Here is a 16,940-nt window from a genome sequence, read left to right on the forward strand (position 1 = left end):
TGATGAAAGAACACTTCGATCAAGGCATAACTGAAACCTCTTTGGTACTCATTGTTTCTTAATAATCTAACCAAAGAAGTAGGAACACAAATTTACCATTCATCATGTCAGCAGCTAAGAGGATAACTGAAATAAATAGAGCTAAATGTAAGTTAACAGTTTTTGCCTTAAATATGAATGTGAAGGGCTTTGGTGGTAAAGAAGTATGTGTAGACACACACACACACGTATTTGTACATTTACAGATCTAAACCTAGTTTGGTAAATGTCTTAATTCAGGCTGCTGTCATAAAGTGCCATAGGACGGGTGACCTATAAATAACAGAAATTTATGTCTCACAGTTCTGGAGGCTGAAAGTCATATGAGAGTGCTAACATGGTCAAGTTCTGGGATTCTCTTCTAGGTAGCTGACTTCCATCTTCTTGTATCCCCCCATGATGGAAAAAGAGAGGGAGTTTTCTAGGTCTCCTTTATAAGGGCACGAATTCCATTCTAGAGGGGTCTACCCTCATGACCTAATTGCCTCCTAAAGACCCCACCTCCTCATATCATCACATTAGAATTCCAACATATGAATTTAGGGATGCATAAATATTCAGTCCATAACATTAAAGAATTGATAATGTGGTGTTTAAGTACCGTCTTTGGTAATAGATAATTATATATATATTTATATAGATAGATATGTGTATATATATATATTTTTTTTTTAAATAAACATATAATGTATTTTTATCCCCAGGGGTACAAGTCTGTGAATCGCCAGGTTCACACATTTCATAGCACTCATCATAGCACATACCCTCCCCAATGTCCATATCCCCCCACCCTCTCCCATCCCCCCTCCCCCCAGCAACCCTCAGTCTGTTTTTTGATATTGAGTCTTCTGTGGTTTGTCTCCCTCCCAATCCCACCTTCTTTCATTTTTTTCTTTTCCTACCCCCAAACCCCCCACATTGCATCTCCACTTCTTCATATGAGGGAGATCATATGATAGTTGTCTTTCTCCGATTGACTTATTTCGCTAAGCATGATACCCTCTAGTTCCATCCACGTTGTTGCAAATGGCAAGATTTCATTTCTTTTGATGGCTGCATAGTATTCCATGTGTGTATATATACCACATCTTCTTTATCCATTCCTCTGTTGATGGACATCTAGGTTTTTTCCATAGTTTGGCTATTGTGGACATTGCTGCTATAAACATTTGGGTGCATGTGCCCCTTCGGAGCACCATGTTTTTATCTTTAGGATCCCAGTAGTGCAATCACTGGGTCATAGGGTAGCTCTATTTTCATTTTTTTGAGGAACCTCCACATGGTTTTCCAGAGTGGTTGTACCAGCTTGCATTCCCACCAACAGTGTAGGAGGGTTCCCCATTCTCCGCATCCTTGCCAGCATCTGTCATTTCTTGACTTGTTAATTTTAGCCATTCTGACTGGTGTGAGGTGATATCTCATTGTGGTTTTGATTTGTATTTCCCTGATGCCGAGTGATGTGGAACATTTTTTCATGTGTCTGTTGGCCATCTGGATGTCGTCTTTGCAGAAATGTCTGTTCATGTCCTCTGCCCATTTCTTTTTTTTTTTTAAGATTTTATTTATTTATTTTACAGAAAGAGATGCAGCAAGAGAGGGAACACAAGCAGGGGAACTAGGAGAGGGAAAGCAGGCTTCCGCCGAGCAGGGAGCCCGATGCGGGGCTCGATCCCAGGATGCCGGGATCATGACCCGAGCTGAAGGCAGTCACCCAACGACTGAGACACCCATGCGCCCCCTCTGCCCATTTCTTGATTGGATTATTTGTTCTTTGGGTGTTGAGTTTGCTACACTCTTTATAGATTTTGGACACTAGCCCTTTATCTGATATGTCGTTTGCAAATAGCTTTTCCCATTCTGTCAGTTGTCTTTTGGTTTTGTTCACTGTTTCCTTTGCTGTGCAAAAGCTTTTTTTTTTTTTTAAGATTTTATTTATTTATTTGACAGAAAGAGATCACAAGTAGACAGAGAAGCAGGCAGAGAGAGAGAGGGAAGCAGGCTCCCTGCTGAGCAGAGAGCCCGATGCGGGACTTGATCCCAGGACCCTGAGATCATGACCTGAGCCGAAGGCAGCGGCTTAACCCACTGAGCCACCCAGGCGCCCTGTGCGAAAGCTTTTGATCTTGATGAAATCCCAATAGTTCATTTTTGCCCTTGCTTCCCTTGCCTTTGGCGATGTTCCTAGGAAGACTTTGTTGTGGCTAAGGTCGAAGAGGTTGCTGCCTGTGTTCTCCTCAAGGATTTTGATGGATTCCTGTTTCACATTGAGGTCTTTCATCCATTTTGAGTCTATTTTTATGTCTGGTGTAAGGAGTGGTCCAGTTTCATTCTTCTGCATGTGGCTGTCCAAGTTTCCCAACACCATTTGTTGAAGAGGCTGTCTTTCTTCCATTGGACATTCTTTCCTGCTTTGTCAAAGATTAGTTGACCATAGAGTTGAGGGTCTGTTTCTGGGCTCTCTATTCTGTTCCATTGATCTATGTGTCTGTTTTTATGCCAGTACCATGCTGTCTTGATGATGACAGCTTTGTAATAGAGCTTGAAGTCCGGAATTGTGATGCTACCAACTTTGGCTTTCTTTTTCAATATTCCTTTGGCTATTCGAGGTCTTTTCTGGTTCCATATAAATTTTAGGATTATTTGTTCCATTTCTTTGGAAAAAATGGGTGGGATTTTGATAGGGGTTGCATTAAATGTGTAGATTGCTTTAGGTAGCATAGACATTTTCACAATATTTATTCTTCCAATCCAGGAGCATGGAGCATTTTTCCATTTCCTTATGTCTTCCTCAATTTCTTTCATGAGTACTTTATAGTTTTCTGGGTATAGATTCTTTGCCTCTTTGGTTAGGTTTATTCCTAGGTATCTTATGGTTTAGGGTGCAACTGTAAATGGGATTGACTCCTTAATTTCTCTTTCTTCTGTCTTGTTGTTGGTGTAGAGAAGTGCAACTGATTTCTGTGCATTGATTTTATATCCTGACACTTTACTGAATTCCTGTACAAGTTCTAGCAGTTTTGGAGTGGAGCCTTTTGGGTTTTCTACATATAGTATCATATCATCAGCAAAGAGTGATAGTTTGACTTCTTCTTTGCCGATTTGGATGCCTTTAATTTCTTTTTGTTGTCTGATTGCTGAGGCTAGGACTTCTAGTACAATTTGAATAGCAGTGGCGCTAATGGACATCCCTGCCGTGTTCCTGACCTTAGCTGAAAAGCTTTCAGTTTTTCTCCATTGAGAATGATATTTGTGGTGGGTTTTTCATAGATAGCTTTGATAATATTGAGGTATGTGCCCTCTATCCCTGCACTTTGAAGAGTTTTGATCAAGAAAGGATGCTGTACTTTGTCAAATGCTTTTTCAGCATCTATTGAGAGTATCATATCGTTCTTGTTCTTTCTTTTATTGATGTGTTGTATCACACTGTCTGATTTGCGGATGTTGAACCAACCTTGCGGCCCTGGAATAAATCCCACTTGGTCGTGGTGGATAATCTTTTTAATGTACTGTTGGATCCTATTGGCTAGTATTTTGATGAGAATTTTTGCATCTGTGTTCATCAAGGATAGTGGTCTGTAATTCTCTTTTTTGATGGGATCCTAGTCTGGTTTTGGGATCAAGGTGATGCTGGCCTCATAAAACGAGTTTGGAAGTTTTCCTTCTGTTTCTATTTTTTGGAACAGTTTCAGGAGAATAGGTATTAATTCTTCTTCAAATGTTTGGTAGAATTCCCCTGGGAAGCCGTCTGGCCCTGGGCTTTTGTTTGTTTGGAGATTTTTTTTTTTTTTTAAAGATTTTTATTATTTATTTGACAGAGAACACAAGTAGGCAGAGAGGCAGGCAGAGAGAGAGAGAGAGAAGCAGGCTCTGCACTGAGCAGAGCCCGATGCGGAGCTCGATCCCAGGGTCCTAGGATCATGACCCGGGCCAAAGGCAGAGGCTTTAACCCGCTGAGCCACCCAGGCGCCCCTGTTTGGAGATTTTTGATGACTGTTTCAATCTCCTTACTGGTTATAGGTCTGTTCATGTTTTCTATTTCTTCCTGGTTCAGTTGTGGTAGTTTATATGTCTCTAGAAATGTATCCATTTCTTCCAGATTGTCGAATTTGTTGGCGTAGAGTTGCTCATAGTATGTTCTTATAGTTGTTTGTGTTTCTTTGGTGTTGGTTTTGATCTCTCCTCTTTCATTCATGATTTTATTTATTTGGGTCCTTTCTCTTTTCTTTTTCATAAGTCTGGCCAGGAGTTTGTCCAATCTTATTAATTCTTTCAAAGAACCAGCTCCTAGTTTCGTTGATTTGTTCTATTGTTTTTTTAGTTTCTATTTTATTGATTTCTGCTCTGATCTTTATGATTTCTCTTCTCCTGCTGGGTTTAGGCTTTCTTTGTTGTTCTTTCTCCAGCTCCTTTAAGTGTAGGGTTAGTTTGTGTATTTGAGACCTTTCTTGTTTCTTGAGAAAGACATGTACTGCTATATATTTTCCTCTCAGGACTGCCTTTGTTGTGTCCCACAGATTTTGAACCGTTGTGTTTTCATTATCATTTGTTTCCATGAATTTTTTCAATTCTTCTTTAATTTCCTGGTTGACCCATTCATTTTTTAGAAGGATAATTTTAGTCTCCATATATTTGGGTTCTTTCTAAATTTCCTCTCGGGATTGAGTTCTAGCTTCAGAGCATTGTGGTCTGAAAATATGCAGGGAATGATCCCAATCTTTTGATACCAGTTGAGACCTGATTTAGGACTGCGGATGTGATCTATTCTGGAGAATGTTCCATGTACACTAGAGAAGAATGTATATTCTGTTGCTTTGGGATGGAATGTTCTGAATGTATCTGTGATGTCCATCTGGTCCAGTGTGTCATTTAAGGCCTTTATTTCCTTGTTGATCTTTTGCTTAGATGATCTGTCCATTTCAGTGAGGGGAATGTTAAAGTCCCCTACTATTATTGTATTATTGTCGATGTAGTTCTTTGATTTTGTTATTACTTGGTTTATATAGTTGGCTGCTCCCATGTTAGGGGCATAGATATTTAAAATTGTTAGATTTTCTTGTTGGACAGTCCCTTTGAGTATGATATAGTGTCCTTCCTCATCTCTTATTATAGTCTTTGGCTTAAAATCTAATTGATCTCATAGAAGGATTGCCACCCCAGCTTTCTTCTGATGTCCATTAGCATGGTACATTGTTTTCCTCCTCCTCACTTTAAATCTGGAGGTGTCTTCAGGTGTAAAATGAGTTTCTTGTAGGCAGCATGTTGATGGGTTTTGTTTTTTCATCCATTCTGATACCCTGTGTCTTTTGATTGGGGCATTTAGCCCATTAACATTCAGGGTAACTATTGAGAGATATGAATTTAGTGCTATTGTATTGCCTTTAAGGTGACTGTTACTGTATATTGTCTCTGTTTCTTTCTGATCTACTACTTTTAGGGTCTTTCTTTGCTTAGAGGACCCCTTTCAATATTTCCTGTAGAGCTGGTTTGGTGTTTGCAAATTCTTTCAGTTTTTGTTTGTCCTGGAAGCTTTTTATCTCTCCTTCTATTTTCAATGATAGTCTAGCTGGATATATTATTCTTGGCTGCATGTTTTTCTCGTTTAGTACTCTGAATATATCATGCCAGTTCTTTCCAGCCTGCCAGGTCTCTGTGGATAGGTCCACTGCCAATCTAATGTTTTTACCCTTGTATGTTACAGACTTCTTTTCCCAGGCTGCTTTCAGGATTTTCTCTTTGTTGCTAAGACTTGTAAATTTTACTATCAGGTGACGAGGTGTGGACCTATTTTTATTGATTTTTGAGGGGCGTTCTTAGCATCTCCTGGTTTTTTATGTTTGTTCCCTTTGCCATATTAGGAAAATTCTCTACAATAATTCTCTCCAATATACCTTCTGCTCCCCTCTCTCTCCTTCTTCTGGAATCCCAATTATTCTAATATTGTGTCATCTTATGGTATCACTTATCTCTCAAATTCTCTCCTCGTGGTCCGGTATTTGTTTGTCTCTCTTTTATTCTCTGTCATTTGGTCTTCTATGTCACTAATTCTTTCTTCTGCCTCATTTATCCTAGCAGTAAGAGCCTCCATTTTTGATTGCACTTCATTAATAGCTTTTTTTATTTCAACTTGGTTAGGTTTTAGTTCTTTTATTTTCCCAGAAAGGGCTTTTATTTCTCTGGAGAGGGTTTCTCTAATATCTTCTATGCCTTTTTTGAGCCTGGCTAGAACCTTGAGAATCGTCATTCTGAACTCTAGATCTGTCATATTAGCAATGTCTGTATTGATTAGGTCCCCAGCCTTCAGTACTGCCTCTTGTTCTTTTTCCTCTGGTGAGTTTTTCCGCCTTGTCATTTTGTCCAGATAAGATTTGCTTTCTCTTCCTCTGGAATTCCGCTGTTCTCCTTGGTGAGTGAAGTTGTTCTTGGCTGGGTTTCTTGTGGATCTTCTGGGGGAGGGGCCTGGTGTAGTGATTCTCAAGTGTCTTTGCCCCAGGCGGAATTGCACTGCCCTTACCAGGGGCCGGCCTGAGTAATCCGCTCCGGTTTGCTTTCGGGAGCTTTTGTTCCCTGAGCGCTTTCCGTAGAGTTCTGGAGGACGGGAATGAAGATGGCGGCCTCCCAATCTCCCGCCCAGAGGAGCGGAGAGCTCGGGGTCCGCTCCTTAGGGTGCCCTCAGAGAACAGCACCCAACTGCCCCCATCTCCCTGGTCTCTGGTTGCGCTTGTAGGAAAGCGCTCAATCGGTCGCACTTGGAGAAAAGCGCCCTGTCGCTTCCGTCTCCCTGGCCTCCAGCTGCGCTCCCAGCTCACTCAGGCTGCGACCGGTTGGAGGTAACCCCGAGCTGGGAGCTCACTCCTGGGCTCTGTCTCTGTAGCCGGCTTCCCCGCTCTACTACCTGCGAGCTCTGCGACACTCAGACACCCCCGGTCCTTCTCTGACCCCGCGGGACGTGGGGTTATGCTGACCCCGCGGGGCCTTTCTTCTGGTTTAGCCTCTGGAGTGTTGTCCCTCCGTGGAGCAGAGTTTTAAAAGTCCCGATTTTGTGCTCCGCTGCTCCGCCGCTTGCCGGGAGCCGGCCCCTCCCGCCGCGGTCTATCTTCCTGACGCTTTGGATTCACTTCTCCGCTGGTCCTACCTTTTAGAAAGTGATCGATTTTGTTTCTAGAATTGTTGTTGTTCTTCTCTTCGATTGCCCATTGGATTTGCAGGTGTTTGCAGTGGTTAGATAAGCGTCTAGCTGATCTCCTGCTACCTGATGTCGTCGCAGCCTGCTGCTTCTCTGCCATCTTGGCTCCTCTCTAGATAATCCTATATTTTATTGCTACAGTTCCTTACAGCAAAGACTAAAAAATCTAATTCATAAAGTGAAATGTTGTTTCTAAGAAATGTGACTGTATATAGGTGTATGAGAGAGGAATTTGTGAACGAGTATAGTGTTTTACACAGGGAAAATGTCAAGGTTTACCCATTGAATGTTGTGAAAACAACTACAAGGAAACTGAAAAAATAACATTGGGTTGGTGGTATTGCAGAAGAGAAGCCAATAACATATATCCTCTAAATGAAAGTTAAGTTACAACATTACCATAAATTTCCAGAAGAATACAGATATGGTAAGGCTTTAGCAAAGTATGAATAAAGAGCAGTCGCAAGAAGCATTTTTCGAATCCTTATATTAGGCAGTCTTTAGGATTTGTTAGAGAATCCTTACTCTTTTTATTTTATTTTTTTAAGAATGCTTACTGTAATGAGAGCAAAAAAGCCAGAAAACAACTGAAAAGTGTAATATTCTCAAATGACCAAGTAAGCCAGATAGACCCTTAACAGTGATTATTAACACAAGCTGTGTTTTTAAACTTTGTGTTAATTTGCTGCTTTTTCTTAGCATAACATCTTGTGATTTTTTTTTTTTTTTTTTTTGGCTTGGAAAGGAATAACAACAATGATCCAATTCTTTTAACCCTTCTGAAACTACAGAATTGATAATTATTTGGTAAAAAGCCTCCTTACTCAGTATGATGAGTTCAGTTCACTTTTAAATACTCCCTGCTGTTCATGTTTAGGAAATGTTTCACTCTTAAAATGAATTGCTCAAATATTTTTCTTTACTGTAATGTAAAATATAAGCACCTAAATTTGAATGCACTCTCAGATGTCTATAACCTCCAAAGGTAGTAGTCTTTTCTTTAAAAAAAAAAAAAAAAGATTTATTTATTTATTTTAGGGACTGCGTTAGGGGGAGGGGGAAAAGGAGAGAGAAACTTAAGCAGACTCTGCACTCAGTGCAACCCTGAGATCATGACGAGCTGAAACCCAGATTCGGACGCTTAACTCACTGCATCACCCAGGTGCCCCAGTGGTATCCTTTAATGGTTTTAGAAGTAGTATTCATTTAGAACATTTAGAGTGTTCATTTTGTCTCATTTTCTCAGAGTATTTACAAATCTGTAGAAATAAGCTGTAAAATTCCAAGTTATTTTTCAAAACGTTTTGAAGTAGACATTTTGAAACAATAAGCCTCAAAGATTATGCTCCACAGGATTTCATAAATAACCAGGAAGGTCATGTTCCGAAGGTCTGTATAGTTCATCAGCACAGACTCTTCCTCTAAGTGTGGTTGCTTGCAGAGCCTTTACTATGTACATACCTACTTGTTACTCTGTGTAGAACTTAAGACCTCTCTAAAACTGCAGTCATCTGGTGAGGCCTTGTCTTCACATTAACATCTTAGTATGTATTGTGAACATAAAACTCCCAAGTCTAAGTTTGGAGATCTTTTGGTGGCTTTAGGGAAAGGGTCTTGTCAAATGAAGAATCATCTTAATGAAGTGGAGTATAAAACAAGTGTCTGGTTACTTCTCTTCCCTGTTCATGAGATGCTAGGTCTAGAACCAAATAATGCAGATGATGATTCTCATCAAAATCCTGCTTCAGTCTTCTAGAATGGCTTGTTTTCAGCTCAGCTCTAAGGAAAATAAGTCTAAAGTAGGATGTTGTGTTTCACAGGAGTTCTGGTAGATAAAATCTTAATGCGGTCCAGAAAGAAAATGCTGTGGTATCGAAATTAATTTGGATCATCACATTAAATTTTTGCCCTGGGGGAAAATAGTAGTATTTGGGGTGACCTTTGTAAACTCCATTTGGAACTGAATTTTTTTTTTAAGATTTTATTTATTTATTTATCTGACAGAGAGAGAGAGAGAGAGAGCGAGAGAGATCACAAGTAGGCAGACAGAGAGAGAGAGGAGGAAGCAGGCTCCCTGCTGAGCAGAGAGCCTGATGTGGGGCTCGATCCCAGGACCCTGAGATCATGACCTGAGCTGAAGGCAGAGGCTTAACCCACTGAATCACCCAGGTTCCCCTGGAACTGAATTTTTTAAACATGGTCTAGCTTTGAGAAAAGTCCAACTTGTTTTGTTATGAAGTAAATGTTTTTTAGGAAGATTTGGGATTGGTTTTTACCTGGGCTGTTGTTGGTGGACTTCTTAAAACCATATGATTTCAGATTTTCACTTTCAGAACTAGAAAAGAAATAGAACATACTCATCTTAAAAAATAATAATACACTTGATCTACCTACAAGAAGACTGTTCTGAGTTAAACACCTAATCATTCTGGTTTAGCTGAGCACCAGAAGGTCATTAAAAAAAAAAAAAAAAAAGGTTGAGAAATAGTGACTGAAGTGGGGCATTCCCTACTTTTCTGTTATGGGACTGTTGGTAACAGAAGAGGAACATTTTCATCTTATTTGATGGGACCATACACCCAATAAATAGTTTTCTAGAATACCAGTTGCTGTCTCCTTCTATCAGCTTTGTCTCTGCTACTTCTATGTTCATTATGTCATCTTCTTCCTCCAAGTTACACAGGGTATTGGGAACATACCAGCAATTGTTCCAAGCCTCTGTGAGGGGGAGACAAGGCACCAAAGGGTTTACTGCCAAGAAGTATGACCTTAGGGAAAAACCTAATCAAAAGTTACCTTTTAAGAAAGGTACTTGTTTCTAGGGTTATTCTACTCTGTCCCTTACAGCTAGATACTCTTCAGTGTTAATAGCTTAACTCTTGTCTATATATCACGTATGTCTCCTAGCTACCAAGTATACTTTTTTCATACTAATATATTACTAAGTTTTCTTCTCTTCTCTGCGTTTATGCTGTATTGAGGTTTTTTTTGTTTGTTTTTGGTTTTCTTTTTTTTTTTTTTTTTTTTTTTTTTTTTGGTGACAGGTCCTAGGTTAGGCATTCTGCATGCATTAGTTTTTGGTTTTTGTTGTTTTTAAATCTTTGCATCCGCTCTGTGAAGTAAACCACCTTTTTTCATCACATTTATGGATTAGGGCCAAAGAAATGATTACTAGGTGTTTAACAACAAGGAAATGGCGAATCAGGTGTTTGATGCTGGGTGACTTTGAAGTCCAGTCTCTCACCACTGAGCACTCTGTCCCCTAAGGCACTTCCCTAGTTCCTGTCTACCTACTTACTTGTCCAGGTGTGTACTGGTCATGCTGTTCTAGACCTGTCAGCCTCTGCCCCTCACTTGGGTTTCGTCTGGTCTTTCTCTTCTCTGCTTGTTGAACTCCTTTACTTCTAGTGCCCACTCAGAGAGTGTTTCTGTGTGGCCTTCCCTACAAATACCTGCCCCCACCCCAGCATCCCCATGCCGCCTCTCCCAGCACAGCCCCCTGCAGCGGATTGCCACAAACATTGCTGGGCTCAGGTTATGTTCTTTTGTATCTCCGGTTAGAATATGAGACCTTTGAGGGCAGTGACTCTTTCATCTTTTCAGTTGTATTAGTCTTAACTGTAATTTGAGTTAATAAAGGTGTTTTCTTAAGAAGATACATACTGTGCTTTACACTCATTCTGAAGGAAAGCATAACTGTAGAATTAATCTTGGGCTATTGTTTCGTACGTACCAGGTTTATTTATTTACATACATTAAACATTCGTTGTAGGCTGACTAGTGCTATGCACTGTACCAGGCGTTTGCGATAGAAGCAAAGACACGTTGGGGAGGAGAGAGTGATTTGAATGAGTCCGGTGTGTTTTGGTATGAATTGGAATTGTCATGACACAGATCTAACTCTCAGAATGGCTTGATACTGGCTTCCTAGCAGAGTGCTTGCCACTTACTAGAAAGTCAGTAAATATTTAATTAATGAATGAAGAACCAATTAATTTGCCTGTTAATTAAGTAATGGAAAGTATAAATTTAGGATGTTGGGATGCAATTTTTTTTCCTGGTATTGAGCATTTAAACTTGTAACCTTTAAAATCCTGAAAACCAAATTATTCATGATAATCTGCAGAAATTCTTTGAGAAAACATGTTGTTAGTGATGTGACAAGATCAGTTTGGTATTACATGTTAGAATAGATCTGTATATAAGAAATGCTTCCTGTTACAATTTTTAGAACTTTCTTTAAACTCCCCCAATACTTTTTTTGTGTTAATGCATTATCCCTCAAAAGAGGGCCTTTAAGATAGCTTAAAAATATTTGTACCTACGGGTTTCCCTCCTTATACGTTTGTTTTCTTGTATTATTAGCCTTTCCTTTTAATGTGACTCGCCCTGACCCCTTACCCTCCGCACCTTTTTGTTTCCGCAGTATCTCTGGCTCCTCCTCCTCCCTCCGTCCTACAGGTAACTCCTCAGTTACCTTTAATGGGATTTGTGGCCAGAGTCCAAGACAATAGTAAGTGTATGTCTTCTTTATGCTGTAGATCAGATTATAGGCTTAAAATGTCATTTATATATAATTGGCTGAATAGTCCTTCGTTCACTGAGAGTTCACATATTTGCATATTCTGGGCAAGTTCCTGGGTGAGCAGCTAGTGTGATAAAATAATTAAGATGAAGTTCTTTGCTTTCAGATAACTTAAAATCTGGTAGTGAAGATGAGACAAGAATAAAATAAAGCCCATCTAAGAAAAGAAAGACCACATCTAACCAAGGAGATGCTCCTTAGTCCCCCAGATAGCCCGTCTCTTTATATGCATTGCTCAGACAGCTAGTAGCCTCGTTTGCTGTCACTGGAGTCGCAGGGTCTGGTGGCCGGGCTTGAGAATCTTCCTCCAGTCTTGTGATTCCAGGTGTAAAAATGGCCATGCCGTGGTAGGTCTCAGGGGACCAAATGGCCAGTCTTTCTCTCCTAGGAGGCCTCATAGATTGGCAATGAATTTCCATCGGCCTGTAGTCTGGGGTCGAGACAGGCAGGACCAGATAACTAATTTCACTGACCCATTCGGTCGTCTTCTAGGAAAGCATTAAGGAAGCTCAGGAGACTGATGTCTCCGAAGCAGGAGGCCTGTGTCACACTCAGTGAGGAAGTGCTGTTACAGAGACCAGTGCAATAGGCCATCAGATGAATTCTTTTCCGGGGAGAGGTCTGTGCAAGAAGCCCACATCACAGTCGCACAGTCGCACGATGGGCATGGGATCTGAGCCAGGCGTTCCTATTAATGAAAAGTTTCATGCCTTCAGTACGATGAAGCCCAGAGTATGCATCTCATAACAGGGGTGGCCTGACCAGAGGGGTACACATATTTGCACTGTGTTGCTTAGGCGCACAGATGGGCGTTGCTGATACCAGAATGGGAGCTCGTAGGAGAGCAGGAATTTTCGGTGGCTCTGTTGGCTGACTGTTTCCCCTGCACTTAGAGAAGCATCTGACACAAAGCAGACACTTTAGTCCCTGGTTTGTTGTTGTTGTTGTTTTGTTTTGGGGGGGTTGATTTTTTTATTTGTTTGTTTGTTGTGCTTTTGTATCTAACCAAATGCCCCCTTTTTATGGACACATTTCTTTTTTTGTTTTTTTTTTAAGATTTTATTTATTTATTTGACAGAGATCACAAGTAGGCAGAGAGGCAGGCAGAGAGAGAGAGGAGGAAGCAGGCTCCCTGCTGAGCAGAGAGCCCGATGTGGGACTCGATCCCAGGACCCTGAGATCATGACCCGAGCCGAAGGCAGCGGCTTAACCCACTGAGCCACCCAGGCGCCCTATGGACACATTTCTTTGTTGCATTTTAAGTGGTTAGAATCCTGGCCCACTTGCCTGAGGGCTCAGGCCTCTTGCAGGTGCTTTTGCATCTCTGCTCCCTTCTGAAAATAGTCTGACTTCCGCTAATTGGAAGGTAAACCAAGGAGCACCTCCAGAGTTCAGCAGTGTGATTGCCTTTTGGAATAGTCTTTTCTTTCTTTCCACAGTCACATACATTTCTCCCCTACAAAATGTAGAAAAATAAGAAAACTTTGTTTATGAGGTGAGCTGTGGCTGATTTTATGGATACAGCAGGGATTCTGCATTCAAATGGATGTTCTCTTCAAAACATTCACCTTGGAAAGATGTGTACTTGTCTTTTAGAATTATCCTCTTAGTTTTCAGGTGTATTACTTTGAAGATACTCTGGTAGCAGATAGTCTATAGTAAGATTGATACTTGGAAACAGTCTGGAATTACTTGGAACCAGGTATACTGGGCTGAGTGGTGCAGCGCTGATTCTGTTATTCTTAAAATCCTTCTATGGCTCCCCATTGCTCTTTGGATAGAATCCAAACTGTTGGAAGGCCCTTCCTACTTAGTCCTCTTCAGCTTCCTCATGCCTCTTTCTACTGAACTTTGGCCAGTTCCTTGAAAGGTTCCTACTTTCTTACCTTTGTATTTTTTTTCTCCCTTCACGTCGGACATGAAGTATCCACCCTCACTCCATCCTGCCCTCTGGCCAGTAACTCTTACTTATTCTTCAGGTTCAGGAAGCCTTTCCTGACCTGTGTAAGAGTTTTGGTCTGCTGCTGTGTTTCTCAGAGTGAGTTACAGCACTTACTGCGTGTAATTACAAGTGAAAATTCCGTTGTCCGTGTCTCTATGACTTTTGCCTACTGCTCTGTCTCAGTGCTGAACATAGTGGCTAGCCATAGCAGGCTCTCAGTTGATGTTTGTTGAATGAGTAATCATGAAATATGACTTTAAAGTTACTGATCTTGTCTCGTAATAGTGTGTCTTTTAAGATAACAGGCATTGAAGTTCAAATTCCTGCTTTTCTACTTACTTAGTGGAGGACTACTTAATCCTGGAAAGCCAGTTTCCACATAAAATGAGGATTAAAATGGTAGGTTATGTCAGTCTCATTAACTCTGAGGCATTATAAGAAATAGTAAAAATGAGCAATGGCAGAATCTTTGAGTAATTTTATAATGTAATTTCTCAAGGTGATTGTTTTGAAAGACAGCGTTCCTTTGGATCTTTGTTTTTATGTAATTGTTTCAAGTCAGCCTCTTTACCTTATAAATGCAAATAGGTTATATTGTTGATTCCCAACCTTATGTAATTTGTCATAAAATATATGCTAAATCACATATCTGTAGTTTTTATTTTAAAAACCCATTAGGAGTAAAAGAATCACTTTTAATGAGTAAAGTTTGGAAGTGCATCAAACAGGCAGGTTGGGAAGGAGACTGGCAGCGCGTGGGAGAACCTGGAACAGGACAGAGGATGGGAACCGACATCCCAGGCCCCACCAGATGCCAGCAGTCTTCTGCATCCACTTGGTTGAATCAGTAGGCTCACATGAAAGATAGAAAATAAACAGGATTGCTCAGAGAGTTTCACAGAAACAGTACTGGTACCTCACAAATAAGAATAAATAAATGAAATTGGGCAGCTGATAAATGCAGCTTTACTCAGTTTATTTTGTCGAGCTGTGTCCAGTTATGTACCAACCATTTTGAAAAGCTTTTGAGTTGCCTGAGTTTGGATATATGCTGATACTTGAGCTGTGGAAGCAGATTTTTAAGTCACTCTTCCATATTTAGCTTGAGGAAATTCTGGATCATAAATCAGTCTGAACTAGGTGAAATTCTCTCTATAAAAAATAGCAAGCACGAACATCTTCATGCATGAAGTTACCCAAAGTCTTGTGATTTCCATTCCACTAATTTGGTAAAATGCTCTTTAAAAAAATTCATTGAAAGGAATGGAGATTACTAATATTTGACTATTTACAAGTGCATTCTAATTTATTAAAAATTAAATATGCTTGTAAACGTCCAAATTATTAATATTTTTGGTAACCACTGCTCCTTGGATATAATATAAAACCAAACTATATTGTACTTACTCTTTCTTTGAAAAAGAGGATTGTGTATTAGCATACACATTAGAATCACCTGCTTTATTTAACACCCATCAGCCCTGACCCACAGGGAGGAGAAAGTCATGCTTGGAGATTTGAAACATTATAGTTGGTGGGGAGCCTTCTCTTGCCCACTTATTTTTTGAAAAGATCATTTTTAAAATTAGCATATAATGGATAATTTGTTTCAGGGGTATAAGTCTGTGATTCGTCAGTCTTACACAATTCACAGCACTAAACCATAGCACATACCCTCCCCAGTGTCCATTACCCAGTGAAAGATCACTATTTTCAAGTCTAGATTTACATTCCATGTATATAGAGGTTTGGATAGAAAATACTGAACTTGCATAACATGTAGTATTGTTATCAGCTTGATACATTCTTAGTTTCAGATACACCACCTCCACCACCACCTGTGGAAGAACCAGTCTTCGATGAATCCCCTCCCCCACCTCCTCCCCCAGAAGATTATGAAGAGGAGGAAGCAGCTGTGGTTGAGTATAGTGATCCTTATGCTGAAGAGGACCCACCGTGGGCTCCAAGGTCTTACTTGGAAAAGGGTAAGTTTCAGAAGGGGGTCTAGAGGGGTGGGGAGACACCTCTGCATGGAAATGGAATTTACTCATTCTGAAAACCGTATTTATTTTTTTACTGATAGGTAAAGTTTTGCTTGCATAATCTATGCAACATTTATTTTTTATTTTTTAATTTCTAAATTTGGCAGAGATCACAGGCAGGCAGAGAAGGCAGGCAGAGAGGCAGGCAGAGAGAGAGAGGAGGAAGCAGGCTTCCCGCTGAGCAGGGAGCCCGATGTGATGTGGGTGGGGCTCGATCCCAGGACCCTGGGATCATGACCTGAGCTGAAGGCAGAGGCTTTAACCCACTGAGCCACCCAGGCGCCCCTATGCAACATTTTATTAATTTAGCTTACAAGGTTCATGACTTATGAAAATCACACTAGTAAAATTCTGTGACTCTCTGATTTTATACTGATAGTTATTTATTGTTCCTACTGAACATGCTTTTTTATGATTGGTTTCTATAAGACAAAAATTTTAAAAATAGACTTTTTCTGGAATGCCTCTGGAAGAGGATGATATTTCCAAATTATTATTTTTGTGGTATCTTCTTTCAGATATTTTAGGTTAAACATCTGCATATGAAATTTTCTTCCAGACAATAATGGTTTCTCAGTTTCTTTGCGAAGTTGGGCATTTTTTTAAGTGCTGAATGAAACTTTTCTGACATGACACTTTTGGGACACAGGCTTCCAAATCTCACGAAGACTAGCTCAGAAAAAATGTATGCTATCTTCAAATTTTCTGTTAAGGGAATTGAAGCTACTAACTTACTTGTTTTAAAAATGGACCACATTAGAATCACCTGGGGCGCTTACTCTAACAAATAGGATCAAGGTAAAGTAACAATGACAGATTTACCCTTCCTCTTAAAGCAGGAATGAATCCAGAAAAAAAATACAAAAATAATGATTTTCAGACACTGGGTAACAGGCAGTGGTAGACTATGACCCCATGGAGAAGGACGTCAAACAAGGTAAACCTTTGATGGTCTGGGTTTGCCAACTAGGGGAAATTTCTGGGCCACAGTGCCAGGAGGTGGAACCCAAATAGCCTGGAGATCTCACTGCATAAGCAAGGTAGAGGTCAGAGCCTTAGGAGGCCACAGAGAAGAAGTAGTTACACAAAGACAGAGGACAGTGCTGTGGAGATCTGCAGAAGCATCCCCTTGTGTTTTTGAGTGAATAG

At 40.3% G+C, this 16,940-nt stretch overlaps 1 protein-coding gene across 34 annotated transcripts in view; it reads left to right on the top strand.

Moving 5' to 3' along the window:
- ABI2 (abl interactor 2) overlaps positions 1-16,940 on the top strand; it is a 123,331-nt gene that overhangs the window by 96,069 nt on the left and 10,322 nt on the right. For 18 of the 34 annotated variants that reach the window (XM_045078631.1, XM_045078630.1, XM_045078609.1 and 15 more), the window contains 2 exons: positions 11,649-11,735; positions 15,561-15,734. In XM_045078631.1, the coding sequence (XP_044934566.1) occupies positions 11,649-11,735; positions 15,561-15,734 (261 nt within the window). The remainder of the gene's footprint in view (positions 1-11,648; positions 11,736-15,560; positions 15,735-16,940) is intronic. The other 16 variants (XM_045078617.1, XM_045078618.1, XM_045078636.1 and 13 more) reach the window with 1 other exon arrangement.

The sequence above is a fragment of the Mustela putorius genome, unplaced genomic scaffold (genome assembly GCF_011764305.1).
Source record: "Mustela putorius furo isolate JIRA1106 unplaced genomic scaffold, ASM1176430v1.1 tig00000275_pilon_pilon_pilon, whole genome shotgun sequence".
Lineage (NCBI taxonomy): Eukaryota > Metazoa > Chordata > Mammalia > Carnivora > Mustelidae > Mustela > Mustela putorius.